General features: G+C 39.5%; 1 protein-coding gene across 3 annotated transcripts in view; it reads right to left on the bottom strand.

Moving 5' to 3' along the window:
* Window positions 1-26,425, bottom strand: part of LOC134223585 (plectin-like) — a 539,529-nt gene that overhangs the window by 95,818 nt on the left and 417,286 nt on the right. For all 3 annotated transcript variants that reach the window (XM_062702767.1, XM_062702766.1, XM_062702762.1), the window contains exons 4-5: window positions 22,406-22,495; window positions 4,350-4,520 (exon numbers count right to left, since the gene is read on the bottom strand). In XM_062702767.1, coding sequence (XP_062558751.1) covers window positions 4,350-4,520; window positions 22,406-22,495 — 261 coding nt within the window. The remainder of the gene's footprint in view (window positions 1-4,349; window positions 4,521-22,405; window positions 22,496-26,425) is intronic.

Raw genomic sequence — 26,425 nt, 5'->3', positions numbered from 1 at the left:
GAATTTCACGTGGAAATTCGAATGAGCTTTCCGTGGAAATTCGAATGAACTTCCCGTGGAAATTCGAATGGAAATTTTCCGGGGAAATTCGAATAAATTTCCCGTGGAAAATTTGAATGAATTTCCCATGGAAATCCGAATGAATTTCCCGTGGAAATTTGAATGAATTTCCCGTAGAAATTCGAATGAATTTCCCATGGAAATTCAAATGAATTTCCCATGGAAGTTCAAATGAATTTCCCATGGAAGTTCAAATGAATTTCCCGTGGAAATTCGAATGAATTTCCCGTGGAAACTCGAATGAATTTCCCGTGGAAAATCGAATGAATTTCCCGTGGAAAATCGAATGAATTTCCCGTGGAAATTCGAATGAATTTCCTGTGGAAATTCGAATGAATTCTCGTAGAAAATCGAATGAATTTTCCGTGGAGAACCGAATGAATTTTCCGTGAAAAATCGAATGAATTTCCCGTGGAAATTCGAATGAATTTCCCGTGGAAATTCGAATGAATTTCCCGTGGAAACTCGAATGAATTTCCTGTGGAAATTCGAATGAATTTCCAGTGGAAATTCGAATGAATTTCCTGTGGAAACTCGAATGAATTTCCTGTGGAAATTCGAATGAATTTCCTGTGGAAATTCGAATGAATTTCCTGTGGAAATTCGAATGAATTTCCTGTGGAAATTCGAATGAATTTCCTGTGGAAATTCGAATGAATTTCCTGTGGAAATTCGAATGAATTTCCTGTGGAAATTCGAATGAATTTCCTGTGGAAATTCGGATGAATTTCCTGTGGAAATTCGAATGAATTTCCTGTGGAAATTCGAATGAATTTCCTGTGGAAATTCGAATGAATTTCCTGTGGAAATTCGAATGAATTTCCTGTGGAAATTCGAATGAATTTCCTGTGGAAATTCGAATGAATTTCCTTTGGAAATTCGAATGAATTTCCTGTGGAAATTCGAATGAATTTCCTGTGGAAATTCGAATGAATTTCCTGTGGAAATTCGAATGAATTTCCTGTGGAAATTCGAATGAATTTCCTGTGGAATATTCGAATGTATGAATGTAATTCGAATGAATTTCCCGTGAAAATTCGAATGAATTTCCCGTGGAAATTCGAATGAATTTCCCGTGGAAATTCGAATGAATTTCCCGTGGAAATTCGAATGAATTTCCCGTGGAAATTCGAATGAATTTCCCGTGGAAATTCGAATGAATTTCCCGAATTTCCCGTGGAAATTCGAATGAATTTCCCGTGGAAATTCGAATGAATTTCCCGTGGAAATTCGAATGAATTTCCCGTGGAAACTCGAATGAATTTCCCGTGGAAATTCAAATGAATTTCCCGTGGAAATTCAAATGAATTTCCCGTGGAAATTCGAATGAATTTCCCGTGGAAATTCGAATGCATTTCCCGTGGATATTCGAATGAATTTCCCGTGGATATTCGAATGAATTTCCCGTGGAAATTCGAATGAATTTCTCGTGGAAATTCGAATGAATTTCCCGTGGAATTTCGAATTAATTTTCTGTGGAAATTCGAATGAATTTTCCTTGGAAAACCAAATGAGTTCCCCTTGGAAAATCGAATGAATTTCCCGTGGGGTTTCGAATGAATTTTCCGTGGAAATCCGAATGAATTTCCCGTGGAAATCCGAATGAATTTCCGTGGAAATTTGAATCAATTTCCGTGGAAATTCGAATGAATTTCCGTGGAAATTCGAATGAATTTCCGTGGAAAATCGAATGAATTTCCCGTGGAAATTCGAATGAATTTCCCGTGGAAATTTGAATGAATTTCCCGTGGAAATTCGAATGATTTTCTTGTGGAAATTCGAATGAATTTCCCGTGGAAATTCGAATGAATTTCCCGTGGAAATTCGAATAAATTTCCCGTGGAAATTCGAATGAATTTTCCGTGGAAATTCGAATGAATTTCCCGTGGAAATTCGAATGAATTTCCCGTGGAAAATCGAATGAATGGGAATGGGAATGGAATGAATTTCCCGTGGAAATTCGAATGAATTTCCCGTGGAAATTCGAATGAATTTCCCGTGGAAAATCGAATGAATTTCCTGTGGAAATTCGAACGAATTTCCCGTGGAAATTCGAATAAATTTCCCGTGGAAATTCGAATGAATTTCCCGTGGAAATTCGAATGAATTTCGCGTGGAAATTCGAATGAACTTCCCGTGGAAATTCGAATGAATTTTCCGTGGAAATTCGAATGAATTTTCCGTGGAAATTCGAATGAATTTCCCGTAGAAATTCGAATGAATATCCCATGAAAATTCGAATGAATATCCCATGAAAATTCGAATGAATTTCCCATGAAAATTCGAATGAATTTCCCATGGAAATTCTACTGAATTTCTCATGGAAATTCTAATGAATTTCTCGTGGAAATTATAATGAAATTCTAATGGAAATTCGAATGAATTTCCCATGGAAATTCGAATGAATTTCCCATGGAAATTCGAATGAATTTCCCATGGAAATTCGAATGAATTTCCCAAGGAAATTTGAAAAAAATTCCCTAGGAAATTCGAATGAATTTCCCAAGAAAATTCGAATGAATTTCCCAAGGAAATTCGAATGAATTTCCCAAGGAAATTCGAATGAATTTCCCAAGGAAATTCGAATGAATTTCCCAAGGAAATTCGAATGAATTTCCCAAGGAAATTCGAATGAATTTCCCAAGGAAATTCGAATGAATTTCCCAAGGAAATTCGAATGAATTTCCCAAAGAAAATTCGAATGAGTTTCCCAAGGAAATTCGAATGAGTTTCCCAAGGAAATTCGAGTGAGTTTCCCAAGGAAATTCGAATGAATTTCCCAAGGAAATTCGAATGAATTTCCCAAGGAAATTCGAATGAATTTCCCAAGGAAATTCGAATGAATTTCCCAAGGAAATTCGAATGAATTTCCCAAGGAAATTCGAATTAATTTTCCAAAAAAAAATCGAATTAATTCCCCAAATATTTTTCCGTAAAAATAGAACGAATTTCCAAATTCGTGATTTTCCGCGGGAATTCAAAACATTTTTTGTGGAAAAATTTCCTGATTTTCCGGGGGAATATTTGCAACGGCGTTATAACTTTTTGTCCTAATTTATAAATTCAAAACAGTTTGTAAAATCGTTAGAGAACACTCTTTGGCTACTCCGAAGCTACATCTCGAAGATCATAAAAATATACTGGGCTAAGATCACAAATACTTGTAACCGACTTTTACAAATTGACCTTTTTATTATCGCTTTTAACAAAATCACATAGCTCATTCAAATTGCATGCATATCTGGCACCAATAAAACAGAAAAACAAGCGAGGACAGAAAACGATGGTGGCAATAATGTTAAATGACTTGTATGAGGGAACGGGGGAGAACCGGATCCGCAAAACAACTACCCAACTGGCCAATTTTGGATGATTTTGAAAATTTCGAAGCGCTAATAGGCGCTGTTTATTGATCTCGGGGCAATAAACCAACAACTTATACGTGACTTATATGACCGTATTTTGGTCGGGCCGCGGCGGGGGCAAGAAGAAGCTTACACATTCGAGAAATAGAGAGGACAGACAGACGGCCAACTTACCTGTCGCCTCGGCGGATCACCTAAATTGTGCTTTCCGTTCAGCTGATTTTCATATTGCAAAATATGAATGTGTGTTACGATGATCAGGGCCAGTCGCCGCCGCCACCGTCGTCGTAGGAGTTCAGAGTCGGTACATTTCGTTGTCAGTCAACGATTTCGGTGCCGATTTCGGAGCGTGGAACATAACATGTTAATGTGACAGAAACGGAAATGGTGAACTCGAACGGTTTTATTGGTGTTTTATGGAGATTTTGATTGGTTTGTTGTGAACATGAAGTTGCGTAAATTTTAAGAAGAGTAAAAAGATAAACGGTAACGCAAAAAGATTGGTTAAATTGTTTAATTAAAGTAGATTTGCATGATGCAAAACGCAGTCCAAATCTACCATTCAAAATTATAAGAAATTTTTTTTGAACGATCGTGAATGTCACTCCTATTGGACCAATTTTGAACCAAGTGTGATCAATTATTTACGACCGGTGTGTATCCAAGCAAGTGACACTCATAGATATTTGTTTGCCAATCGACTCATCGCCGTGTTACAGAAAAGTGTGGGACGAAGCAACTGTACAAACACTACCCAAAAAAACGCAAGCACACTACTCCAAACCTGACGGAACAGAAATTCATAACGAAAAAGCCTCTTTTCGTCGAACAACAATGGGAAGATCCAATTGTGATGGGGTGATGTGTTTCAGGGACAAGACACAGTTTATTCGAAACGGTTACGGGGAACAACGAAAGACTTACCTGGAAGTGCAGAATGATGGTCCATATTAGACCGAGTGTGAGCTTTGGGTTTCCGTCGACGATGTCCTCCGCCCGGATGTTGACCAGTTTGATTTTCTTGTAGCGCAGAAAGTCGAGCGCCATCTGTGCGTTCTGCAGCATGTGGAAGCGCATTTTTCCCTTCTCCCTTGGCTGGAATTAAAATATGAAGAACAATGATAACAAACAACCGTTTAATTGCTATACTCGATTAGTTTTGGAACTGTTTCGTTTTGTTGATAGTTAAATAATTTGTTTCAAAGACATTTTCTTAAAAAGAAATATCGTTAAAAAAATTGCAAATTGGTAGGCTGAATCACCAAAATTAAATCATTTCTATATATTTGAATGAACTCAACGTCAAGTGCATTTTCAAGGCATTCTTCTTCTTCTTATTGGCATTACATCCCCACACTGGGACAGAGCCGCCTCGCAGCTTAGTGTTCATTAAGCACTTCCACAGTTATTAACTGCGAGGTTTCTAAGCCAGGTTACTATTTTTGCAATCGTATATCATGAGGCTAGCACGATGATATTTTTATTCCCAGAGAAGTCAAGACAATTTCCAATCCGAAAATTGCCTAAACCGGCACCGGGAATCGAACCCAGCCACCCTCAGCATAGTCTTGCTTTGTAGCGGCGCGTCGTACCGCACGGCTAAGTAAGGCCCCAAGGCATTATTTAATGTTTTTTATTTGTATCAAGTTCATCGCTAATCTCACGTGCTGTTGCCCTCGGATATATTCCGTATTTTTTTACCCTCGACTGACCCCCACATACATAGGGGAGGAGGTTCGGTTGTGGGCACCCTTTTGTGTTTGGTCCATAACTTTGGCCCTGGTTGATCTTATGTCGACATTTACATAGCAATCGAAAGCTAAACTTATAACCTTACTACTAGCAAAGAAATTAATATGATTTCATCGATTTAGAAAAAAATATTGACAATTTAGAAAATTTGACATTTTTGGACATTTTCATTTCGTGGTTCGGTTGTGGGCACCCTTGAAAACTTAGCTAAAAATAAAGAAGCATGAATAAAAACCACCCAGATTTAAAGACAAGGAATAGTTTATTCATTCTAATAGCCAGGAGACAATAAAAAAACTCAAATTAATCCACCTAGCAGTGATGATGCCTCCTCGGTGCATTAATAAGGATGTTGAAAAAAGCACATAAGAAAGGTCTAAAATAGCACTTTAGTTAAATAAGTTTCAATTTTTCATTGATTTGCGTTCCATTGGTATGCATCACAGTTAAAAAAATCCTGATTAATCACCCTAGCGGTAATAGTGCTTTTCTCGTTCATTATAAAAAATAATATTTTGGCCATAAATTTTTATCCCATAGTCCGATCTGACCAATTTTCAATAGGAAACAATGGGAAAGCATTCCCCGTCAAATGCAACTTGTTGCAAGCAAATCGGTCAACGCTTTGTTCCAAAAAGTGTGTGTATAATGACTAGACATGCCCAAAGAACAAAAATATTAAATAAACTCATTATTTCGAACAATTATGTCAAACTAATTATAAAAACTGCCTTAAAACGTTATTAAAAATAAGTTAAGGGACAAGTAAAACGATATTGAATGATTTATCAATAAAATGAGGGTGCCCATAACCGAACCAATAAAGGTGCCCACAACCGAATTTCGCAGCCTTTTTGGAACGAGAAGAAAAAAAAAATCGCGCTAAAATTTTGATGGCAATCGACATTGGGCCTCAAAATAGATTAAATTTACTGTGTAAATACGCATTAGAACTCACTTTTTGAATTAAATCCTTTAATTTATGACACTTTGAAAAAGGCCAAAAAAACTTTCGTGTTGTTTTTCTTGTACGAAAAATTTATTTGTTTCTAGTTCAAAGTAGAGATGCCCATCCGGTTTGATATTGAGCACAAAACATCATGCTATTATAGCAAACAAATGACGGTTGTCAGAATGACAGCATCTCTTATCTGTCAAAAGATACATAGGGGTGCCCATAACCGAACGGTGCCCACAACCGAACCTCCTCCCCTACTAATGAAATTACAAAAAGTGCGGGGATTCAATTGCATACACGATAATACAAGTGAACACCCACTAGAACTTAGTTCTTTGGGCTAGGGAAAATTTTAGGAGCCAGAAAAAACCTACCTAATGAAATGGCTCCACCCCAGTACCCCGAATTCCAGTAATACCATTACCCCGAATGGCACAGTACCCCAAAAACCAATACCCCGAATGGGACACTAAGCCTGTCCGGTTTAGGCGAAAAGATGTCTTCTTCTGTAAATAAATGCATTTGCCCGGTATAAGGAGATAATGCCTTCTTGAAATAAATGGATATGCCCGGTTTAAGGCGTACATATGAAATAATGCCTTCTTTAAATTAACGTGTTTGCCCGGTATAAGGCAAATAGTAGAGATGATGCCATTATTGAGACGTATTAAGACATGAAAAGAAGATAACGCCTTCAAAAATTTACAAAAAATGTTAAATACCGTCGTCGGGGGTGACATATATTTTACATATGAAAAAAATTATGAGAAAGAAAAGAATAGCACTGGTAGGTGAATATATTCCATAATTCACATTAATTTATATTTATAGCAAGTTTTGCCATGATATGGAAATGCTAATATCATCTTCCAAACTTGGACGTACATGTTCATGATAGCATTAGAGGCGAAAGTATAGAATTGATAGTTCCGTTAGGATACGGCAGGCATGAAGAATGTTTTTATAGAAGTCGATTTGAAAGCGAGCGAAGGGCAATATTTGTGATGGCACATATCGCACGACCTTCCTTCTGCCAAGCTCCCGTATGAAGGGGGAGGGAAGAATATCAGTGTGGAAGCTGATATATCTCCACTGGCAAAAGGAAGGTGGTTTGACTTGCTCATATGCCATCGCGTGCGGAAGGATTTGCTATCGACGAGTACTGTCTCCAAATTTCTAATATGACATCAGCATCAGTTTTGCCGTTGAATGCAATTTTTTGTGTGAACAAATTGGTTAAGGACAAGTGCTTAAAAATAGGAGGTAGTTTTGTACGTGGTTTGTGCACACACATACATACAAACACGCACACACAGACATCACCTCAATTCTTTAAGCTAAGCTGATTAGTTTATAACCCTGTAAGAATCATTTTTCCTATAAAAAGTTCATCTTTGGGGCGAACCTTCAGATTTTACATACGCTTAATGTTCGAGAAGGCAAAACCACCCCTCCACTAGCTATTCCGTTAAGCCAATAAAATTATTCAACAAAAGATATTCAGAGCAATTGCTGTTTTGATTTTAGTTATATGTAACTACTCATCACAATTGAAGGCCAAGGTAACATGGGTTTTCCACTTACCCCATCCCAAAGGGTTAAGTGGAAAAACAACTCCTAATTTTTAAATTTGTTTCCATAAATTCCAAGCAACCAAAATGATATGAATTACCGCACAGTTGGTGCAAAATTGACTGTTTTTGATAGCCCATTTTGATTGAATGCATTTAGATCATTTAGATACATTAATTCAAACATGCACTATCGATTTTTCATTTTCCACTTCCCCCAGTGTAGGGGAAACTGGGGTAATATGCACCCCCGGGACAAAACGACCTTTTGGCATTTTTAAGTACATTTTCGGAAGTTTTTCGAGAGTATTTACTACAGCACATGTAGTTCGGATCTCGAACTACCAATCCAGTAGTAAACATTCTTGAAAATATTCTTGGAACACCGCAAAATGTCAAAAAGTCGTTTTGCCCCGGGGGTGCATATTACCCCAGTTTACCCTACCTTAACCCGAATTATCGAATAAAATTTCTGGATGAAGAAACTAAGGTAGGATCCATCATCGATGCGCAGAGCGCTACAACAGATACCTGAGTTCGGGCAAAAAGGCAAAATACACAAAGCCGATAAAGCGAATATTTCCACCATTGGTTCCCGGAAAACGTGGTTTCTCTAGGTATGAACCATAAAAAAAGAAAAAAAAAACGGTTGATCTATGACGCTGCAGCAGACCTCGGTGGTTTCAGACTGTATCCGATTACGGGGTCCGGTGTCATCAAAGGGTGGTCTACCCGGTAATACCGAAACCGGTAATACCAGTGTTGCTGGCCAATTTTGAGCACCGAAAATACCGGTATTAGAGACGAAAAACTACCCGTATTTTCGGTATTTAAAATTTTGCTGTCAGTATAAAAAATCATGAATAATTTTCAGCTAAAGATTCACCGTTCAACAAACAGTTGCATGCGCGCATGAATTAACCTTTGCGTACTCATAAAAAACGATAATTTCAAAATTAAATGTAATGCACTTCTTTACTGAAAAGTAGTTTATTTTGTTGGAAATAAAAGTCAAATAACTTTTTATGAAAGTGTTGTACTTAGTTTGAAAGTGTTTCCTGTAAGTTCTGAATATACATTAAAAAGCGCTTTTTTCAGCTAAAAACTTGAAAACTGTCAAATCGATAAAAAAAACTCAGATCAGAGATGTCGAAACAAGAATAATAACTTCCATCAGTGCTGAATAAAACAGTGGACAGTAAACGCAAATTGATTAGACGACGAGACTATGAAATTATTATGTCTTTTGAAGATAAGTCGTCATTTGTTTTGAGATATCTAGACGCTGGAAAAGAGTAGCAGTGACTGAGTTCTTGTTTTGCTTTGACAGAAAAAAAACTTGCTTCATTCCCATGTGATTAGGATGGCGAAATAGGGCGGCCAACTATCCTGCAGTAGCCACCTAAATGAAGAAAAAACTGAATATTCAATCAATCCGCTGATAATCCGCAACTCTCTACGAAAAAGAACCAACGAAACTTTTTATTTTAACCAACGATTTTTTAAATTCGGCTAACGTTATTTTTGTGTTTAACCCTTTTGTTACCGACAGGGTACCCGGGTACCTTTTTCGTTTTCAAGTGAAATTTTTTTAGGGTTCTGAACATCGCAGGAAATTGAAACTCCGTGACATCTTCAAACTCGGCAAAATTAAGGTTTGGGTGGTACGAAAATGAAAATCCAGTAGGGGGGGGCTTGGGGAGGGGCTTCTGAATATTTTTACCCCGTAACGTACCGACAGGGTACCCGGGTACCCACGTTTTGGTATAACCATAACTTCGTCAGTTTTCAACCGATTTGGACGATTCCGTTTGCTATGGATTAAGAAATTCATCCTCTATCCGTTCCATGCCATATAGGACCGATCCGGATTACCTGGTTACCGGAGCTCCGGATTTGCTAGACCATGTCTCAAAAATGGAGAAGTTGATCTTATAGAATCCAAATGATGATTTCTTGTACCCTGATCTACCAGTTTCGCAGAAAATTCGAGGATTATGACTTCCCAACGTATTAGGACCACGTGATCATATGGACTCGGAACGGACATCCCGGAATAGGTTCCCGTGGGCCCTATAGTGGCCGCAAATTCATTCCTGGCAATATGGGTATCAAAATTCTTGAAATTGTTTCGGGAACATGTTTTCCATGTAGTTGAGACCATAGGATGGATATGAACCGGAATGGTCATTCTGGAACAGGTTCCCGGAGGGCCCGAAAGGCCCGTAGTGGCCAAAAACTCATTTAGAATAAACCCTGGCAATATGGGTATCAAAATTCTTGGAATTTTTCCGGAGACATGTTATTCATGTAGTTCAGACCATAGTATGGATATGAACCGGAACGGTCATTTTGGAACAGGTTCCCGGAGGGCCCGTAGTGACCAAAAACTCATTTTGAATAAACCCTAGCAATATGGGTATCAAAATTCTTGGAATTGTTCCGAAAACATATTTTCCATGTAGTTGAGACCATAGGATGGATATGAACCGGAATGGTCATTCTGGAACAGGTTCCCGGAGGGCCCGAAAGGCCCGTAGTGGCCAAAAACGCATTTAGAATAAACCCTGGCAATATGGGTATCAAAATTCTTGGAATTGTTCCGCAAACATAATTTCCATGTTGTTGAGACCATAGGATGGATATGAACCGGAACGTTCATTCTGGAACAGGTTCCTAGAGCGTCCGTAGGGGCCAAACACTCATTAAGAATAAACCCTGGCAATATGGGTATCAAAATTTTTGGAATTGTTCCGGAAACATGTTTTCCATGTAGTTGAGAGCATAGATTGGATATGACCCGGAACGGTCATTCTGGAACAGGTTCCCGGAGGGGAGGGCCTAAAGTGACCATAAATTCATTTGGGAGAATCCCTGGCAATATGGGTATCAAAATTCTTGGAATTGTTCCGGAAACACGTTTCCATGTAGTTGAGACCATAGGATGGATATCAACCGGAACGGTCATTCTGGAACAAGTTCCCGGAAGGCCAGTAGGGGCCAAAAACTCATTTAGAAAAAAACCCTGGCAATATGGGTATCAAAATTCTTGGATTTTTTCCTGAAACATGTTATTCATAAAGTTGAAACCATAGGATGGATATCAACCAGAACAGTCATGCTAGAACAAGTTCCCGAAAGGCCTTTAGTGGCCACAAACTCATTTAGAAGCACCCTGGCATAAAAGTTCTTGAAATATTTTCGGAAACATGTTTTTCCAAGAAGATGGGACTGATGTTGGGTCATCAGGCTGAGTGGCTGTTAGGCCGAATGGTTATTGGGTCGAATGAGAAGTGAGGAGTGAATAGTGAGAAGTGAGCAGTGAGAAATTGAAAGTAAAAAGTGAATAGTGAAATGAGAGAAATGAGGAGAGAGAAGTGAAAAGTTACACAGCGTTGACCCGATTTTGTCACTCCCCGATTTTATCTACCTCCGACTTTATCACATTTTCGACCCGATTTCATCACGTTCCGCTTTTGTCACGTTTTTGACCCATTTTGCATCCATAATTTTTTTTTGAAAATTTCAGTCGTTATTTTAATTTTTGTAAATTATTCAGCAAACACCAATGATACTTACAGCGTCTGTGGTTCATTATAAATCATTTCTGAGTACCTGTCTGTTTTTAAATCTTTTTGACAAGAAATAACGGGAAAAGAAGATATGTAGCAAGTGTTTCTTCTAAATCAGGGTCCCCTCGGAAACCTGTGTGAGAATGACCGATCCATTGTCAAACCATCTTATGGCCTAATAACCCAAACGATCATGCTTCCGAGACAATTTCATGAATTTTGATACCCACATTGCCTGGGCTTCTTCAAAATGAGTTTGTGGCCACTTTAGGCCCCACGGGAACCTGTTCCAGGATGACCGGTCCGTTGTCAAACCATCCAATGGTCCAATTACTTATCAGATCATGCTTCCGAAATAATTTTAAGAATTTTGATACCCATATTGCCAGGGTTTCTTCAGAATGAGTTTGTGGCCACTTTAGGCCCCACGAGAACCTGTTCCAGGATGACCGGCCCATTTTCAAACCATCCTATGGTCCAATTACTTATCGGATCATGCTTCCGATACAATTTCATGAATTTTGATACCCACATTGCCTGGGCTTCTTCAAAATGAGTTTGTGGCCACTTTAGGCCCCACGGGAACCTGTTCCAGGATGACCGGCCCGTTGTCAAACCATCCAATGGTTCAATTACTTATCAGATCATGCTTCCGAAACAATTTCATGAATTTTGATATCCATATTGCCAGGGTTTCTTCAGAATAAGTTTGTGGCCACTTTAGGCCCCACGGAAACCTGTTCCAGGATGACCGGTCCGTTGACAAACCATCCTATGGTCCAATTACTTATCGGATCATGCTTACCGAAACAATTTTGATACCAATATTGCCAGGGTTTCTTCAGAATGAGTTTGTGGCCACTTTAGGCCCCACGGGAACCTGTTCCAGGATGACCGGTCCGTTGTCAAACCATCCAATGGTCCAATTACTTATCAGATCATGCTTCCGAAACAATTTCATGAATTTTGATACCCATATTGCCAGGGTTTCTTCAGAATGAGTTTGTGGCCACTTTAGGCCCCACGGGAACCTGTTCCAGGATGACCGGTCCGTTGACAAACCATCCTATGGTCCAATTACTTATCGGATCATGCTTACGAAACAATTTTGATGCCCATATTGCCAGGGTTTCTTCAAAACGAGTTTGTGGCCACTTTAGGCCCCACGGGAACCTGTTCCAGGATGACCGGTCCGTTGTCAAACCATCCTATGGTCCACTTATTATCGGATCATGCTTCCGATACAATTTCATGAATTTTGATACCCATATTGCCAGGGTTACTTCAGAATGAGTTTGTGGCCACTTTAGGCCCCACGAGAACCTGTTCCAGGATGACCGGTCCGTTGCCAAACCATCCTATGGTCCAATTACTTATCGGATCATGCTTCCGAAACAATTTCATGAATTTTGATACCCATATTGCCAGGGTTTCTTCAAAACGAGTTTGTGGCCACTTTAGGCCCCACGGGAACCTGTTCCAGGATGACCGATCCATTGTCAAACCATCCAATGGTCCAATTACTTATCAGATTATGCTTCCGAAATAAATTCATAAAGTTTGATACCCATATTGCCAGGGTTTCTTTAGAATAAGTTTGTGGCCACTTTAGGCCCCACGGGAACCTGTTTCCGGAATAACCGTTCCGGGATTAATTCATAAAATGGTCCTGTAACGTAGTTAAGTTATATTCTTTAAATTTCCAACGAAGTTTATTAGTCATCACGCAAGAAATCTTCATTTGGTTGAATATATATCTTCAATTCACACATACTTTGGGACTTGGCCCAGTTAATCCGGAATTCCGGTTACCAGGTAATCCGAATCGGTTCTCTGTAACATGTATCAAATAGCGGGTAAGTTCCTGCATCCGTAGCAACCAAAATCGTCGAAATCGGTGAAAAACTGACAATGTTATGATCATTTTAAGTCCGTGGGTACCCGGGTACCCTGTCGGTAACGTAAGGGTGTTTTTTTTTGTCGGTAACAAAAGGGTTAAGCATCATTGACGACGTTCACGCTACAGCAACAATCGATCATTATCGTATTTATTCAGATTTGTCATGAGAACATGATGAAGATACGAGTGGTAGAATGGAAGTGACAAATTTTTGTATTTTGAATAAATCCGCATCAACCGTTCCAAATCTACGTTATCAATGTAAAAATGTTCTGGTCCACTAGCTCATCATGCTCGGGTCAGCACGAGGAGAATGTCATTGCCGAGGATATCACCCATACTTATGTAGACAGTTGCGAGTTAAGGAGCTTCCCATCAGATAAGAAAAAAATGCTGAATCTGATCTTTCACAACTGAACACACACAAAAAAATTAACCATAAGACAGTGCTGGCTATAATGAACGTAGCTAACTCGGTACCAAGTGGAAGAGTGAACCAGACTTTTCGACGACTAATCCATGTATCCGTGTCCCCTCTTTCCTTAGGAGGCACAAATCTTCCATATGAAGAGGCCATACCGCCTGAGCCGACGTTCTGATACCCTACGATTAGATCCTCTTAACCAAGGCGGATTGCAGAAAGCTTTTTTTCATTTGTTTATGTGAATTTTTAAATTTTTAAGTTCTTCACCCGTGGAGAATGCCAAGGGCAGGGGTACTTGGCAGGAGGAGGGGGCAGGATGTCCACCCTCAGGTTCAACCGTGACTATTGACAAATTTTAATACAAATAAACTTAATATATGATCATTTTAAAACTTAATACTAACACTTAACATTTGGATAAAAATGGTTTATGACTAAAAATGCTCGATGAAAAGGAAACTATGGCGTAACATAACAAACGATAAAGTTTGAAATATCCAACTACGGGAAAATCTAGATAATACTTGGTAGTAATAATATAGGTCCAAGTGACGTTGATTGCGCTGCTCTCCGGATATAATTGAAACGACTTGAGGCGGAAGACTTACCCCAATTGTCGCGATCAAGCCTCTTATTCCCTCTGGTCATCCGAACTCAGCACGGAAATTAAATTCCGAAAATGTTCTGATGTATCCGAACGTAATTGAACGTATGCAGAACGCAGGAAAATGAAATAAATAAGATCAGAATGCTGGATATCAGCTTTAGAGCTCTGAAATCGATTGACAGCAGCATATTCGTTCTTGCATTACTGCGGTAAAAAAACAGGGAATTTATGACTATGCAGGTGAAGCGACAGTAATGGGATTGGGGAATTGAGACACCCCCCCCCAACCTGACCTTGTTGAAATCGGTGGTTTATGTTGCGAGGGACTTAGAACCCGCCCGGGTTGAGGTTCCCGGGCTGCCCGGTCACTGGAGGGGTAGGAACTTATAGCCTTGGGGTAACCAAGGAATGCCCGAAAGCCTTGTCTTGTGGGAACTTACTTCCAAGATTGACCTCGGAAAGCCCGTGAAACCGTTAAATTAGTTTGTGTAGGCCCGATAAAATCAATCTGCAAGACAGCACAGGCAGAATCGTTTCCTTTTTTTTAACGATGGTAATGGAAATCTGCAATCGGGGAAATTAACCCAGGTAGTGTGGGGATTCATTCCCCCGGCCCGCAATTTAGCAATACTTCGGGGATGACTACTGGGCATTGCATCCCCTATATGACGTACACTATGGAAGTGCTGAATGCACGTATGCGCCTCAACTCTCCTAGCACTCCCCATTCATCACATGTGCACAAGGCACCACATATACCCCAACACTCACCTGCCAATGCCGCTCAATCGTTTCCTGAACAAATAAATGTGTTTTCTGCAACAAGAAGGCATCCTGTGACTAGATACGTTCGAGTTTCGATGCTTGTGGCTCGTATCCGTTGCAATAGTGAACGGTACAGTGCCTTGCTACACTGTACCGTTCACTATTGTAACCGATACAGAAATAAAAGACAGCACTTAGAGAGTGTGATAGCTTTAACACAGGAGAACATGGATAGAAACGATATGCAGAAGTTCTTCGCGACTGTAAATAACGCGCGACATAAGACCGCGCTAGTGCCCGCCTTGTACAATGACTGAGAGGGGAATTTGCTGACAGGAAAGCCTGTGCTGGAAGGAGTGCTTAGAAAATTTCTTGCACGGTGGAAACGAAAATGTATTAATGGTCAAGGTAGGCATAGTCAACGACGGTCTAGTTGTGGAACCACCAGCGCTGGATAAGGTTAAAAAGGCTACAAATGAGCTTAAAACAGTAAAGCTGATAAGAAGGACGAGAACCCGGTTCTCAAACTTGGAAGTGAGCATTCATCGAAAAATATGGGAGGATGAAGACCTGCTTACCGGCTGGTTGGATGACCTCATATGCCTGATCTCTTAGAAAGGGCATAGACTAAAGTGTGCAAATTAAAACCATTCACCATTCACAGAGTAAAAAAAATATTGCGGTAATACCAAAATGATTTTTTTTGCCGCTCTTTGTTTGACCGTGGCGTTCGTCTTCGACGAAACCTTCGCTTAGAGCGCAGACCCTGCTTAGCCTAGATGCGCGGCTATAAAGCAATACCATGCAGAAGGTGGCTGGGTTCCATTTCCAGTGCCGGTCCAGGCAATTTTCGGTTTGGAAATTGTCTCGCCTTTCTTGGGCATCAAAGTATCATCGTGTAAGCCTCATGATATACGAATGCAAAAAAGGTAACTTGGCTTAGAAACCTCGGGGTTAGTAACTATGGAAGGGCTGAATGAACACTAAGCAGCGAAACGGCAATGTCCCACACTACACACTGTTTTCTTCCAAGGAAAAACGTGATCGAAATTATTTTTTCGTTCAGCAAAGTTTTTTGCTAGAAAATCTCAAATATCTCTTTATATATAAGAGATAAAAAATAATGTTTTCTCAGCATAACGTGTATTTTTAAATTACGCTTTTAATGGTAGAACATTTGAAAATTGTGGAAAATATATAGAAAAAGTTATTAAAAGAAAAATGATTTTCAGTTTATTTTATTGAAAAATTAATGTTGACCATTTGAATTTGAAGATAGACCTATAGTGTCTTCTGCAAAAACATTTCTTATGACTTTCTCTACAACATTGCTAAACAAGGTTTTTTTTTCAAATCGATAATAAAAAAAACTAATTTCTCACTTCTAGGTGGATTGATCACAAAATAGATACATCCAAAAAATCAAGAATATTTAGTGGAATCACTTTGCTGCAAAACGTATAGGTCTAAAATGCTTTTTCACATGCCAAAATAATTTCGAACACGTTTTCCCTAAAAGGAAACAGTATGCAGTGGGGGATGTAATGTCAATAAGAAGCAGGCATACTACAACGAGGTAGTGGTCGGATTCTCTATTCGCACTGTAGTAAACGAGGGCGTTTTTGATATTGACGAAAAATTGACCGTTGATTAGAACGTGGTAGCTTTAGTTCTCCGATTCTTGATTAGCTGATCTGGCTTTATGAATATTCTTGCGAGGACGAAAGTGCTTCCAGAAGCTGCATAGCGTTCATGTCGCCGATGACGCTTTTAACGTAACGCAGTGAGTTTTCATAGTGAAACTGATGATGAGGTTTCCGTTGTTATACAATTATACTATACTATATATAATAGCCCTGTTTGTCTGTCCGGTGACTAGCCAACCAGACGCAGCACGCGGGGAAATTCTCATAAAAAATAAAATATTTGACACTTCAATTCTTTTCTTTTATCAGATGCATAAAACCAGTGACAACCTTAGACAACCAGACACAGCATTTGATGAAAAAATTCACAGACAACAGACGTTGAAAATTTTCATTTTTTCAATGTATGAATTAATGAACCGTTCATATTGAGAAAAAAAAACACTTGCCACGGGCGCTACTGCGTCCACAAATAAACTAGTTTATAATAATGATTCTACTGGTACGAAATCGCTTTGAAGCAACGAGGAAGCTTGATCAATCAGTTTGAAAAAGATTTGCATACTCCATTAATGCTTGGCTATGGACTATGCAGAGGGGAAAGGAACTTCACGCCTTGCACAGGCTTTTCTGCTGCTTTGGGTGATATGGACGCACATGGTATTGGATAGGGTAAAACGTATGGCAATTAGAGAGCGCCAAATTTTTATAATTTGTGAGACTATTTGAATTTGAAAATATTGAAAACTGGTGAAGTAACTCGAATAGGACCAAATGATCAACAAAATCTTTATGCTCAATTTCACTATGATTAGAATGCTCGTAAAAGCTAATCCAAGATCCCCATGGTATTGACCATATGCCGATAGTCACTACAATTAAAAGTAGCTATCAACAATCTGAGCCAGTGAATGTTCTTTTCGACCTAATGAAGAACTTTGACGGGCAAAAATTTGCATCAGCGGTAAAAATTTGTATCAATTCACCTGATGTACTTCTACCACTAGATGAGTATCGATTCCTTACCGAATTAATTCATACAAATTGCTCTAGAAGTTCAGGAACAACGCGTTCCTAGTACATCTGTTAAAAGAAGATTTGCCACTCCTGGATGGGATGATGAATGTACTAAGTTGTGTTCTAAAAAATCTGATTCAAGTCTAAGAAAAGAGCTCAAAAATCTTCTAAAGGAAAAACGTAGCTACAGCTGGCGACGTTTTGTCGAGTGACTATCACGAGAAACCTCAATGACAACTGACAATATTTAGGAAAACTGCCCGCAACATGCGGAACCGCATTTTGACCAACGAGAGTGGAGAATACTCTAATCGACGGATATTCAACTTCGCAAAAAGTCTGTCCGGATTCCATACCAACAGAATCGCTATTTTGAGAATCAGTCGCTGATAAAATTATCCATGTCTCTTCTTTCATTGAATAACTCTGCTCCGGGATGCGACATGGACTCGGTGCAAGTGCGACGTGTCAAAAGAGCTGCCTCGCTGTTCAAATGGCAAAGACCATGAGACATCGCAGTCAAATGTTGTTGGACCCACAGACCAATTCCGAATGTGTCGACTGTCGAGTTGGGTGACAAGAAAGCATGGTCAGAACAACTTCCACCACCTTCCACAGGTATTGTCTTGGCTGTTTTAAAAAGTGCTATCACAGGTTCGGGTTTGCCAAATCTACGTGCCAGGGATGCATGGGCGTGGTAGAGTCGGCAGAGCATGTGATGTGTCCATGCCCGCGTTTCGATGATGAGCGACATGAAATGCTGCTTGTCAGCAACTCCGGATAACCTCATTGAAAGGATGTACCGGGATGAAGTTATTTGGATAGCGGTGAAAACGGCAGCTCAATAGATTATGCAGTGGCGTTTCCCTAACCTCAATCTACCTGTGTACTGAGCTTAAATTTAAGAAATTGGTGTATGAAAATGCCTAGAATAACTAGATTTTGATTAGTATAAACGACTTTGATAATTTTCTTTTCCATTTGGACCGTCAAAATGTAAAATTTTTCACTTTTTGGGTCAGTGCCAGTGTTGGGAAATGTACAGTAAAACACTGTGATTATGCGAATGTTTACATTTTATCCGGTCAAATTTCACACATCGCACAAAGCGAAACGGTTTTCAAAAAAAATGTACGCCTCATTGTGACATTTTTTTGTCGATGAGGCAAACTGTTTTTTGCTGCTGCGTGACAGTAGAGCCGTCGGTGCGGTCAGCATTTGCATGAGATTTTTTTGTTTCGGTTCGTGCACAGCGCGAACAGAACAAAATTGAGTTTAATTGCCTGTGGTGCAAAGCCTAGAAAGAATGCTAGCCGTTGGTACTAATTCATTAGTTCTAGTCTCTAAAACGACCAAGGAATAATGAAATAATAATTTACCACCTAAAACAGTCATACGTCGTGAAATGAGCGTACAGAAACATTAATTATGGGGAGAGAAAATAATAAAATCATGTGCTGACTGTCGTCTGCTTTGTCGTAGCTGCTGCTGCGGCTGCCGTGGTTTTGTTTTTCTGTGACTGCGTGGCAGAATGGATGATAAAAAGAAATGTCAACCGTTCCCGTCCCTGGTCAGTGCACAGGTAAAAAGTGACGCCACTGGCTGCTGCTTAGGTTATTAACCTCTCTGTCCCTGACGTCTGTTTAAAACTGCTGTAAACCACATTTCTTGAACGATTCGTTGCATTTCATCCGGATAGATCGTAATATTGATTTATACTGGATTTGGAACTTCATGATTTCATAAAACAATAATGGAAATAACATTTTCAGGGTTCCTGGGCCACTCGGGCTCAATCCGGGCAATCCTGCACACAATCCGGGGGACCTCCGGAATGACCAAAATAGGTCGTGTGACACCTCAAACTTCATGATTTCACAAAGTAACGATGAAAACAATATTTTCAGGGTTCCTGGACCACTCGGCTTCAATCTGGCCAATCCTGAGAGCTCCGAAATGGCCATTCCCTAAATTGAGTCAAAATAAGTCGTATGGCACCTTAAATTTCATGGTTTCACAAAACAATGATGGGAATGATATTTTCAGGGTTCCGGGACCACTCGTGTACAATCCGGCCACAATCCGGGGACCCTTCGGAATGGTCATTTCCTACATTAAGTCAAAATAGGTCGTGCGACACCTCAAACTTATTTATTTCACAAAGCAACGATGAAAATTATTTTTAGGGTTCCTGGACCCCATTTCCTAAATTGAGATTAAATAAGTCTTGTGATACCTCAAACTTCAGGATTTCTCAAAGCAATGATCGGAATGCAACTTTCACGGTTCCTGCGCAACTCGGGTAAAAATCCGGTAACATTCCGGTGGACCTACGGTGTTTGAACCGTGTGTAATAAATGGGCTGCGAGGAATCCCTCGATAAATAGAATAGGCAAATGAAAGGCGAAGTGATAAACGTCAACCTGGATGATTATTATTTTGTGGTAGATAACATGCTATTTCGAAGAAACGTGTAGAGCTAATGTTATATTTGGATGCTATATTCAGTTATTAATATCGATTTATTGGACTAATTGGCGACTTTGTAAAGAAGGGATATGCGTATAAAGCAACATCCAACATCCAGCAACATCAGCTCTAGCGAAATAGGTAGAGAGTGGTATTTACCATTGAACGCAGTGGTCAGCGAGGTTCCTCCTACCTTGGCTGCGGCATCCAACGTTAACCGAATCTTCCTCGCAGCCCATTTATTACAGACGATTCAAACATACGGAATGGCAATTTTCTAAATTGACCCAAAATAGGTCGTGCAACACCTCATGTCACATCTAAACATCATGATTTTACAAAACACTGATGGAAGTAATATCCTAAGCATTCCTGTGCCACTTGGGTTCAATCCGGTCAATTCGGCCACGATACAAAGACCTACGAAAAAGTCATTTCTTGAATTCAAACAAAGTAGGACGTGTGCCACGTGATACTTGATGATTTCACGAAACACTGAAATAAATTCTATTTTTGTGGCTCTTACGCCATTTGGTCATACATTGGCTGCCTTTCCGTCACTGACGTCTGATTTTGTAGGCTTTCAAAAATTGAAACTGCTGTTCGACCTGGATTATGACCGATGAAACCGGATTGAACCCAAGTGGTCCAGGAATGCTTAGAATATTATTTCCATCATTGTTTTGTAAAATCATTATGTTTAAGGTGTCACATGATTTGTTTCAACTAAATTTAGGAAATGGCCATTCAGTAAGTCCTCCGGATTGACCCCAAGTAGCAAAGGAACTCTAAAAATATCTTTCTCATCATTGAATTGTGAAATCATGAAGTTCGAGGTGTTACACGACGTGATTTGACTCAACTTATAAAATGGCCATTCTGTCCTCCGTATTGTGGCCGATGTGGCCAGATTGAACCCAAGTGGCCCAGAAACCCCTTAAAATACTATTCTAATCAATATTTTGTGAAAGTATGAAGTTTGAGGTGTCGCGTTTGGCTCAATTTAGGAAATGGATATTCCGGAGGTCCCCCAGAGCCGAGAACCCGAGTGGCCCAGGCCCCCCGAAAATATCATTTCCATCATTGCTTCATGAAATCATGATGTTTAAGGTGTCGCACGACTTATTTTGACTCAGTTATAGAAATGTCCATTCCGAAGGTCCCCAAGATTACGGCCGGATTGAACCCGAGTGGCCCAGGAACTCTAAAAATATTATTCCCATCATTGCTTCGTGAAATCATGACGTTTGGGGTCTTATATGAGTCAATTTAGGAAATATGGCCATCCGGAGGTCCCCCAGATTATGGCTGAATTGGCCGGATTGAACCCGAGTGGCCCACGAACCCTAAACATATCACTCCCATCATTGTTTTGTAAAATCATGAAGTTTGAGGTGTCACACGACCTGTTTTGACTTAAATTGGTTTAAGGCCACTTTTTCCGGAGACAACTGACCCAACGGATTCTGGAATAATTCTGGAACCGTACTGAGGGTTGACCCAAATTTAATATGAATCGAAAATTGGGATCCATCCGCCATCCGGATCGAATGCAACTTGTTGCGAATAAATCTGTCAAGAAATGTAGTTTTTACAGCAGTTTTATTGTTTGAAAGCCCTTAAAAACAGACAGTCAGTGACAGAAAGGTTGATAAACAATCAACAGCCCAATACTAGTTGAAGCTCAGTACTAGCTCAGATCAAACCAGTTCCAAGACCGATCGAAGCCCAGAAAAACCCAGAGAAACTTAGTTAATCTCGGTATAAGCTCGTTTAGGTCTAGTTGAGCACAGTCAATCGTGTTTAAGCTCAGAGAAACAAATTCTAGTATAAAAACCAGTCCCAAAATCCACAATCTGCCTGATCCAGAACGAAATCGATACGGACAAAGTTTTGCACTAAAACTAGTTCAAGCACGCACAGGCCAGCATTCCAACTGAGCCGAAATCAGGGAATGAATTGAAATTTGATCATGCGTGAATATTTATAACCCCATTTTGAATTTTTCTCAACGCTAGAACACATTGGTCCAAGATTCCTGCGTATAGCAAAAACTTCGGGAAACTGGTTTTACTAGATATTAAAAAGTTCTCAAATTTATGGATCCATCGCTTTTAACGAAGGAAAGCCATTTTGATCACAGCAGATTCTTCTACTTCTTCAATTATCCAGTTTTCATTCAATGTTACTATACAGCGTTTTGAAACTTCTCCTAGTTTTAGAAAAATATCGCAAATGATGAAACAGTTCCAATAATGGATAGGAATTAATGTGATGGACTTGAGTAAAATGTACTTACAAGATGTTCGCCAGATAATACTTCCAAGAGCGAAAGAAGGTTGTGTCCATCGCGCAGATCTTCGAACAGATCGTCTACTCTTCGGGAGGCCTGTGGAGAAGGTGCGAAAAAATTAAACGACAACAAATCATTAGTAAATCGGCTCAGTTACAAAACAATTGCTCGTGCAACAACAAGAAAGGTGATAAACGCTGCTGCTTCTGCTGCTCTACTAACTTCGATCAAGAGCGAGAAAGAAAACGAAACTTAACAAACAATTGAATATGTACGGATAAACGGCATTAAGTTATCGCATGCTTCGGATGGTGGGGCTTGTGGACCCGTGTCTATACCAAGGCATTGGACACGGAACTTCAATCCCAAGTCTCGCGGCTTCGATAAGCACCGGCAGGTAGCGTGATAGCGTGCGAACTCAGTCCCCGGCGGCAAAGCCTAGACTGAAAATTAATTATTCAAATCACACACAGACAATATGAACGAACTGAAACAGACGGACAGACAGAAACAAATAAAACCATTTGAAGCTTCCGAGAGCTTCTAGAAGCCCTAGGGTTGGTAACTACTGAAGCGGAAGAAATCAAACGAAAGCAATAGATAGGCGTTGTTAGACAGACAGAAAAGAAGAAGAAGATAATAGTTGAAGGAAGAATTACTTTAAAAATAAAACGACAACACAAACGAAACTACAGTCAAACCGACAATTGGACTTGTTTTATCCGAAACTTACAGCTGGCGGACAACAGGGTATTCCATTGATGACAACACATACATGTAAGTGGGTGTAGGTCTGTAAAAGTGAATTGTGAGTTGTTGAAATTCTGAATGATGTTTTGTATGCTAAAAAATGGTTTATCAAAATAAGATACTAAAATAAACTTAAGGCTCTGAAAACAAAAGCCTTATCCAGTTGTTTGAAAGTGATATAAATTCCATCTAAACGTTGAAATGGAATGTATTATTATTAATAATATTTTTTTAATTGATCATCTGTATGTCAAATATCATAATTCAAACGAATTGCACGAAAAGCCGATCGAAGCTAATATACAACTAAGGTAATTTGAAAACTGAAAATAATTGGATAAGTGGCTATAAATTATCGAATTAAAGCAAAAATTCGAACTCGTTTACGATAGAGAAGATCGAACCAAAACGAAAAGCAGATCAAGCTGAAAACTAAAATTGCTGAAAAATGCAAATACGTCAACGGACGGAAACACACGAATTAGCATACCTTGAGATATTTCCAATGCTAGTGATTGTCGGAATTCGATTTAGCGACAACAACAAACAACGGCAACCGTATCGGCATCATGAACGCGCCCCGAATGGTAGGAGGTAGGCATGAAAGTAATGACCATAATTAAAGTTAATTAACATGACAATTATGTAAGATGCGCGAGTCGAACTCCGGGGTGTTGTTTTCTCGAAAGAGAGGGCGGGAAAGGTGTAAATCGGATAAACTCAGAGCGCGGCGCACAATGGAATGGAACGAAAAACAGCGGAGGGAAAAAATGATACCCAAGGGACAAATAACGGGCGCAACACTTGCTTTTTGTAGGAATGTCACACGCTCTGAATGATAACAGAGGAGCGCTGATGAAATCAGAGCATAGAGGCGAATTTGAGGTCATGAGTTCGTTACAAATGGCGGTTAATCATCCTTAGTACTATTTCTATGTTTATCTGTATTTTATCTTTATTTTAAATATGTTGGCAACCACAAACAGCATTTACTCAGATAACAATAACGACTTTAGCATTATTATTTTTGAAGATCTAGAACATGGACTTAACATTCTAAAATGCACAAACAATCTTCTTGAGCGTAATAGGTTTCAAGAAACACATCTGACAATAATAAAAAAAATACGATACCTAAATCAATAATATAGTGTACGAGTGTTCCAAGCTTTGTGCGAGCCTTATGGCTTACTGCGAAAACAGTTTCCCCCTTCATCTTTTTTAACACTGCAACTGAAAGACTTTTAATTAACTTCACCACTAAATTACCCCTGCGTGCAATCCATTGTCGATTTCAAAGATAAATGCCCAAAAACGGGTTCCGCCTGCTGCATTGATTAAAATGCCCACATTCGGCTACGGCAAGCACTGGCTCTGGTGGGCCACCCTGCTCGGCGAAGGCGGCTATACAGCTCAAAACCAGTCACAGTATCGGTATCCGAAGCTCTCAGTCAGACTGCATTCGATTCGCCTGTTGTTTGGTGACAAGTCTTTCAACCGGGCAGCCACTTCAGTTCATCGGTGTAGTGGCAAGAATCGCACCGAGAGTTGAACACTTAATTAAATTAAAACCAGCAGCTAATGACCAAAATGGAGGGCATGGGGTTTCGGTGGTGATTTTTTTTATTCTCGTTTCGCTCAATGCGATCAGATCAGAGTCGAAACTGTTGTTGATGCGGTTTAAGTGTTCAAGTTGAAGTGTGTAATCAATGACAACTCTCGAAGGATCCGAGGCCCCGACGACAAATTTGCATTTCGAGTCTCCGAACGATGAGAATCAATTATCGGTCTTACCTACATATTGAGATTAAATTTGCATTCAAGGTAAACTCGAGTTGTGAGCAATGACTTGGGTAATCGTAAAAAGAACACATTGATTAGTTGATAACTTTTTAGCGTGTGGATAAAAATGGATGAGTAACACAGAGTGTAATGTTTACACTGAATTTCATCAAAATTATTTACTTAGATATGATGACATCGACGATAGAATAGATCTGCCAAAAAAAATCTTGTGTGCTGTTGCGTAAAATTCTAAAAATGGATCGCGAAACATAAATAGACAATTGTGTGCTACTGACAAGTTTGCATCGGGGCATCGCTACTGAAAATCTCATGCCGCAGTTCAATCGGGCTACGGCAGGTATTGTCCTCTGCGTTGTAATTCCCATCATAATCTAGAAAATTAGTAAAAGAGGCTCTTTTTTTGCTATAACTCATTCGTATCAAAACGTAGGCTCAAGATAAAACGTTCTGATATTAAATAGAGGGGAGCAAATAGATGTTCCTTTTTTTCGGTTAAAATGTTAAAATGTTGTAAAAGTTTAATGTTTAATCATGGAAATAATGGAAATTGGAAATAATTAGTTTGCAGTTGAAATTAGGTACATTTGTTGTCATCAGTTATGGGGTTGAGGGATATACGATACGATTTGTTAATAATCAAATCTGTAAACGAAAGCCTGGGCAGAAAATAGGTATTTTTTTGTTGGCACTTGGTACGATTTGGCAGAACCCCGGCAATTTGTAATTTAAAAACATTAAAATAATCAGCCGCGATAATTCTTAACAATTACGCGTCGTAAGCTGCCGGCAGACGGCAGGTGCATGATAAGTGTTTTCTGAGATGGAAAAGGTCTGGCCACCACGCCTGCTCTCGGATATGATGTAAAGCTTAAAATTCATCAATTTGAATATCCAACGCTTTGAATTCCTTCTGGTTTTCGTCGATTTTTTGTGGATTTTTTTCGTGGGGTCAACTTGATGTTTAATAAATGGTCGAGGTTTTGCCAAAACGCACCAAGCGACTTGTGATATTTTGTTCGTACAAGAAAAACGGAAATCGTGTCTCGTCAATTCAAACTGAATCTGCTATATGTGCAGGAAAATTAGTTTTTTTTGCGCTTAGTACAATTTGGCAGAACCCCGACCAAATCAAAAGGCTACAAATAACCAAAAAAAAAACAAACCGCGTAAAAAGCGACCAATGTACCAACATATTTTAACGTAGTATATTGAGGTAAGAAGTGGTGAACAAAAAGTAAGGAGCGAGAAGGAAGAAGTGAAAAGTAAGAAGTGAGAAGAAGGGAAATAGCTGAAAGAAAAAGCAAAAAAAGGCAGATCAAATAAAAAAAAATGTAGAACAAAGAAGGACGAAAGAAGAAAAAGAAAAAACCAATTTAATGCACCTAGTAGTGATACTGCCTTTCTCGCATTTAGCCAAGACACCAACCTTGTATGGTTCGATACACAATTTTCTTTATAATTTTTAAACGC

This window comes from Armigeres subalbatus, chromosome 3 (genome assembly GCF_024139115.2).
Source record: "Armigeres subalbatus isolate Guangzhou_Male chromosome 3, GZ_Asu_2, whole genome shotgun sequence".
NCBI classification, from domain to species: domain Eukaryota; kingdom Metazoa; phylum Arthropoda; class Insecta; order Diptera; family Culicidae; genus Armigeres; species Armigeres subalbatus.
The sequence above is the reverse complement of the archived record's forward strand: the minus strand, read 5'-3'. Positions and strand labels throughout refer to the sequence as shown.